The sequence below is a fragment of the Varroa jacobsoni genome, unplaced genomic scaffold (assembly GCF_002532875.2).
Source record: "Varroa jacobsoni isolate VJ856 unplaced genomic scaffold, vjacob_1.0 scaffold_1417, whole genome shotgun sequence".
NCBI classification, from domain to species: domain Eukaryota; kingdom Metazoa; phylum Arthropoda; class Arachnida; order Mesostigmata; family Varroidae; genus Varroa; species Varroa jacobsoni.
The window spans coordinates 32,572-39,059 of NW_019214319.1; the positions used below are offsets into that span (position 1 = coordinate 32,572).

Sequence of the window (6,488 nt, forward strand, 5' to 3'; positions counted from 1 at the left end):
TGCATTATGTAGACAAGACCTGCTTCCACTTATGTGCCGCTTATTATACTTCGCTTAAACATACAATCACGACATGCCTTAACGGAGTGTCGATTCTCTTCCTTTATGCTTCATTTCAAATCAGTTCGCGGCGCTCTGACCACTTGTCTTTATGGTTAGTCTTCAATGATATTTTGTCACAGGATAAGCTTGTGCCTATCGTGACTGTTGCCAACGCGTCTCCCATTGCCATCAACAGCCGCGGGCATCATAAGTCCGGTGTCGCATCACACTGGCTGGGGTGTTTTCACCCGATCCTATTACCGCTATTAGAATTTCTGATAATGCCACTACTTTGGCATTGTCCAAATGGCCCTCTCTTCTTTACGAGCCCAGTCGACCAGGTCACTGGCGATAAATTATAGGTTAGGTTGACAGCAGCTGCAGTGGCCCAGCCGCTAATGCTCTGAATGGCTCAGGGTTGGCAAGCGCAGCGGTCTCGGTATTTAGGCGGTGAGGATAACCGAGTGGAAAGAGCGCGCCACTGTTTTGAAGCAGCCCAGCTGTTAGTCAGCGCCCAATCGGGTGGATTTGCACAGCCGTTTAGCAGACGACGTCAACAAACTAGACAACCCGTCGACTCTCTACTGCCATCCAAGGAGCAATGGCAGCGCCAACGGCAGCATCGGCGGCAACCAGCAATATCGTGAACGCTCCCTAAGCGGCAGACACGATGTGTCTTGCTCGTAGTCAGAGGCGATATATGGTGAATGTAGGCAATTGGAAAGCTGCTGACGGAGAAATAATCCATCGCCTTGTGGTACGGTTGCATGGCGATCACTCATTGTCAACGATGTTCTCGCCCGTCCACGCATAAGAGAAGCATCTCTTTCAGGATGTGTGTGCATGGTGGTGAGTGTGGATGAGCGGGAAGTACTGGCGCGGCTGTTGCGACAATGAATATAACAGCAGTGTGATAAAGTCCGACGTGATTTTGATGAGAGATCAAGACGATCAGGTTAGCTTCGACGAAGAATGCTTCTGGGAGCCACAGCGAAGCCACACGTCCGAAAAGGAGGTGATACTGATTTGGAAAAAAGCGAATTCATCAACATTACTGTGTACTGCAATAACCTCTGGGGCTGCTGCCTCTAGACTTAGTAGTTTCCGGTGTAGCATCTGTCGCACTGATAGGTAGAGTATGTGCGATGATTATGAGGTCAGCTATGGAGAGCAGCCCCTGTACTATAGATAGTCCTCGGCCTTAAGGAAACAGTTCAAAAGAAGAGAGAAGTGTTGAGTTCAGTATTTTGTGTCAATCGCGTGCGTATGCGGGTGTAAATGTTACGATGCTATTGTTGATATATTAGCGTGAAATGCTTCTGTATCCCTTTTGCTCTATCTGGAAGTGTCTGAAGACCCTGATCCTAAAAATGTGTAATATCACCTAAACAATTAACAGGCTAAGGGGTGATTAGAACCTACGTGAACGTCAGCGCTCAGTGTAACTCTGGAGGCAAAAAAAGCTAATTTTGTACAGCTTATTCACAGTTCTCGTACGGAGAACAGACTCGCCTTCTTGTACAAATTTCAAACGGAATCAGATTACCTTTTGTTAGCAGCTGATGATCGGGGCAGCGACAACCTTGGCCTCCTCAAACTTTTCCGCCATCAATAGAATCAGAACAGCAGCTGTGGTTCCGTCGTTCCCAATTTACCGGACGAATCGTTCTGCCTTATCGATAACATCGGTGACAAGAGCCCCAGCAGTTTACGCGACTTCTGTTAGCGACTTTCCCAGCGGCCACGATAAAAGCCGTGGTCGTCATTCGTGCCGCAGTCGCACTTCGGAGTCGGTGTCAATAAAGTTGACAACGGTGGCGTTCGACAACGTTTCGAATTCAGGATGTCGGGCAGAATGGGTGAATGGAGCCTTAAGCTTCCCTACGACGCAAAACCTATTCGGTTACAGCCATCGATGATCTTCGTAGGCCGCAGTGAGTGCGATATTCTTGTGAACTCAACGACCGTCGATAAGCGGCATGCGGTAATCTATTTCAATCAACATGACCAACAGTTCCACATTAAGGACCTTAATACACTTAGTGGTGAGTTGCTTTATAATACGGACAGATGAAAGTTGTTCGTGTTCCGCAAAATTCAGTAAGCGGAACAATGTATATACAATTATAGTCGTGTCGGAGAAAGCCACACCTAAAAAATTGTTCAGATATATATGGCCATTTTAATTAGACTCAGGCCCAAACAGGCTTTCAAGCACATTAGGCGCATGATTTTTTTAGCCATACTCGACGTCGATTTGCACTACTTTCTTAGTTAGTTCACCAAATCAGTATGCTGGATAAATGCCCACTTAAGCCAGGCTATATGTTACGTTAACGGAAGATTATCGGAGTTCTTTTTGTAGATTGTCGGATACACACAGGTTGCATTAGTTCGCCACTAGTCGCATGCTACAATTAGCGTATTACACTTTTACCGTTAACTTGCTGTTCACTTAGTTTTCCGCTTCAGGCCTTGTTGATACGAATTGTAACTGGCGATTGATCTATTCAACCGAAAACTGGAATAGTCAATTTTCATTGATTCCTCTCGCATCTCTTCGTTTATACGTAGTACAAAGTACGTTTCTGCTAGTAAAACAAAAATTATAGTTCAAATATTTTAATGTCTTTTTTGCTATGATGTTCACTCATTTTACAATGAAAAAGCTTTTTGGCAACTGAGATAAGCAGTAAAACATGTCTGGAACAAAGTGTATCGGAAGAGTAATCCAACCTGGGCTGATCACGCGAGGCATGCGGATCCTTTCTAGCCATCTAACTCGAGAGTTATACACGCAAATAGAAATTCATTTATAAACATTACTGTGTACCAATCTAAGAATGTACCGTAGATTCTACAATTTCTAGGTACTTTATTCAGCTATACCTTGTGTGTTGTATTGTTTTTTTTTTTCAGTGAAACCGATATTTCAGCCACGAACGAAGCTTTCGAAGTTCACGGATGTTTGACAAGTTCGTGCTGATAAGAGCTTATTTCCTCTGTCGCTACCACGTTTACTATTACTTGCGTCGTGTCGATTTTCTAGTGTTGACCTTGCGATCTACAAAAGCTCATCAAATATTCTTTATCATGAGAAGAGTAGATAAACCCAAAATGACCACGGAGAAAAATAATAGTTACTAGACCACAATCGTAACCTCATTGCCTTATCTCCGCTCTATAGAACACTGCATTATCAATCTGATATAGCGCATATTCGTAGCGTTATATATCCTAGTGTAATATCTATTCATGTAATATTTATAGACATTGTGGTAATGTTTATAATCAAATGAGCAATGGCATTGTGGGTCATTTCAGCCTCAGAACAATTTAATCGTGCACCTGGGTCATAAAACCTACGAGGAACCTATCAATACTTCTGAATGACATCTTTTTACTATACTATTTTCTCCACTATAGATCTTTTAAAGGCCTTGGGCCCACTGCTAAGCTTCCTATATCTATTTTGTAAAAGGTTTCCCGTTTACAGGAGCGGAAGTAGCATGTAAAAGATAAAGACGCTGATATCAAAAAGCGGCAGACGCTAAAAGCCTTCATTTCTGTTGTTTCTGACATTATTTACCGACGTACGGTAACTATATAAGAGTCAAAACAAAAAAAAAGATTAGTTTTTATCGGGTAGCACAAACCTATTGACGATCCTATCTTACTATTAGTGCATGAGAAATCCGAACCTAGTCATATTCGAATTGCTATGATGCAGACGAGTATTATCCATTTACTCGTATTCATATCTCATCACAACTTATCGAGTATAGCCCTACCTGTGGTTTTCGGGTCAATTAAAATAATCATGGGAAAACTGCAGTCATCTGTTTGAATATGTCTATCATGCTAGTGACTTACGTCCTGGCGAGTTATCATTTTCACGCATCCATCCTATTTGTATTCGGAAGTTATATCCTAGGAACTGGCTAATTGATTTACGCCATTTGCCACATCCAACTTGTGTTGCTCTTGCCGTTGCTTGAAACAGATAAAGCAGTAGAACTCCCCTCCGCAATTATCTCGACGCAGAGACATTATTTATATAATAAACGCAAAAAAGCATAGGAGTTGAAAAACGTTCTTACATTTTTGGCAGAGTTAGGCGTAATGGAACGTTTTTTTTGCTTTGACGAATCTATATAGATACCGCCACACGTTAATGACTAACGAAATTCGGTCGAGTTTTTCATCTGTTCCGTCTACAAGATCTGAACCTTGCAATGCCACCGGTATGTCCGTCTAGGAGCAATGCATTCCTGCATATTTTTGACAATGGGAAATGTCATATCCAACCAAGCAAACTAATAAGCAGCCATGTTACTCCTGAGCTATCATCAAAGGATTCAGATAGTGTGTCATACTAGTGTAGTGTAGTAAGCGCGAACGGTAAATGAACTGTTAATTACAATCCTAAGTTTGTTTCGCGGTGGAATCTAACTTATCTGTGTACCCTTAGTAAACTGACCATATTTTAATATTAATGTAGATTTACTAAACAACGGTGAGTAAATTTTCATCAACAATCGGTCGAGTTTTGAATAATTAGATAGCTTTCTGTGTTCATATTCATTTTGACTAAATAATTAGATAGCTTTCTGTGTTCATATTCATTTTGACTAACATGAGCGTACAAGTTTTAGTTAATTATATTGGAAAAAAGAAAGTCAGTTCATACTGTCAAACGTCGAGTAGTGTTCTATAGATTAAGCCCATGGTAAGTGACCAATACAAAGAGTTACTTTGCCCCGATCCCGTTGCTTTTATATACAAGCTCATTCTAATTTTAGTATCCAATCGAATTTCAGCAACTTAAGGATAACAGTGATAGATATCTAGATAGAAAAAACAACCTATTATATATGTAGGAGCTGATCTTCCGTTCAACGCCGACAGTTACATAAGAACAATTCAATCAGTAAAATGAATTGCTCTTAATATAGGTAAGAGGATAAACAGTTTCTCCCTGGCGATCAACTTTGCTACAGCTGATTTTAGTTTTTCTACGGCCTCCGTGTTAAATTAACGCAAACCGTTGAAGTCCTTTTATTTTCTGCCCCCGACTCTGTCGCCCAGGGGTAATACTTTACTTGATGACTCTACTACCACCGACTGCTACAAGGTTAAGCTGAAGCTAAGTTTGTGGTTAGTGATATGGTTCGCTTGTGCGGTGTTTAAGCCAGATCCGTTACGACCATGCTGACGATGTCGGCCAAGGGAGTAACAGTTTCCGAGGTATCTTCACCTTTGGCTGTTGGAATACCAGCAACACGATCTTTGACGCGCCTATTGACTAGTCGCCGGTTAAAGTGAGCTGTTTGGCCCACCTATGGCAGGCTGCTTCAGTACAAACGAAGTCAGGGGGTGAAAAGCCAAAAATTATAAAGCCTAGTCAAACGAAGACCTGCCATGACACTCACTGACGAGTGAGTATCGAGGAACGAATGGTAAAGCTCTGTGAAATGGAAGCTTCACCATCGTCAGCCGCCATTAAAAGTATTGATACTATAGTAAACTAACACGAGTCTTTTTGGCTGGATGCTTTTTATGGTGGCCATACCACTGTTGTGGTTGGTGTCAGGGGTATCACTGCTGTTGCTGTTGCTGCTGCTGAAGCCGCTTACTCAACTTAACCAGAGAGCAGTTGAGGCTTTCCACCCGGTCTGGGAGAACTTCACATACTTCAAGAGACGCTGGCTTCTCATGCACAGCAACGCGCTGTGGCGAGAAGTGAAGCCAATGCGCACAGCAGCCCGTTAGCAGACGGCACTCCTATTGTTTCTTACGGTTGAAATGTGTGAGATAGTGCCACTGGCGATAATATAGCCGCCACCTGAATGGCTCTTCACATCTATGTTACCCAACCAGAGCTACGTTGTTGCCACTGCTGTTGTTGTCTCATTGTAGATGTTTCTGATTTCTGCAGCAAATACAAAATTGATCGTTGCGCTGTTGATTTTGTGGCATGGTAACCACGCACGTCTGTGCCCTAAAATCGATTTACAAAGCTGCGCTTTGCGATCATCCGACAAATGATGAGTCACCAGGACATCAATGACGGGAAGCCATTCACTACGCGCAAAGCAATTGTTACTCATGGCAGTTTTTGACAGGCTGGCAAATTGTTCAGTCAGGAACAGCTCCGGTCTGTGCAAGAACTTGTATAATCACATGGGTTGAGAAAGACAACACTTGCTAGTCGACGGGAGTCAAGACGGACTTGGACGTTCCTGGTATCGTCACGGGACTTAGTGCAGTGACGTCTGAAAGCAGCAGCCGTGACAAGAGTGGGACGTCATTAATCATTTATTTTTATTTTATTTAAAGCGATACCGAGCTTTTGTAATGCGTCCCTGCTACACATCTCGTACCGTTTAACAATCGTTAAGTGATCATGTTAAGGCATCCTGCTCTTTCGAACTGCTGTTTTCCCG

The 6,488-nt window shown here is 42.7% G+C and overlaps 1 protein-coding gene across 4 annotated transcripts in view; it reads left to right on the top strand.

Annotated features, from left to right (window-relative positions):
• Positions 1-1,644: 1,644 nt before the first annotated feature.
• LOC111269807 (uncharacterized) overlaps positions 1,645-6,488 on the top strand; it is a 38,442-nt gene continuing 33,598 nt past the window's right edge. For 3 of the 4 annotated variants that reach the window (XM_022849646.2, XM_022849647.2, XM_022849651.2), the window contains exon 1: positions 1,645-2,087. In XM_022849646.2, coding sequence (XP_022705381.1) covers positions 1,886-2,087 — 202 coding nt within the window. In that variant the 5' untranslated portion in view covers positions 1,645-1,885. The remainder of the gene's footprint in view (positions 2,088-6,488) is intronic. The other variant, XM_022849648.2, reaches the window with a different exon arrangement.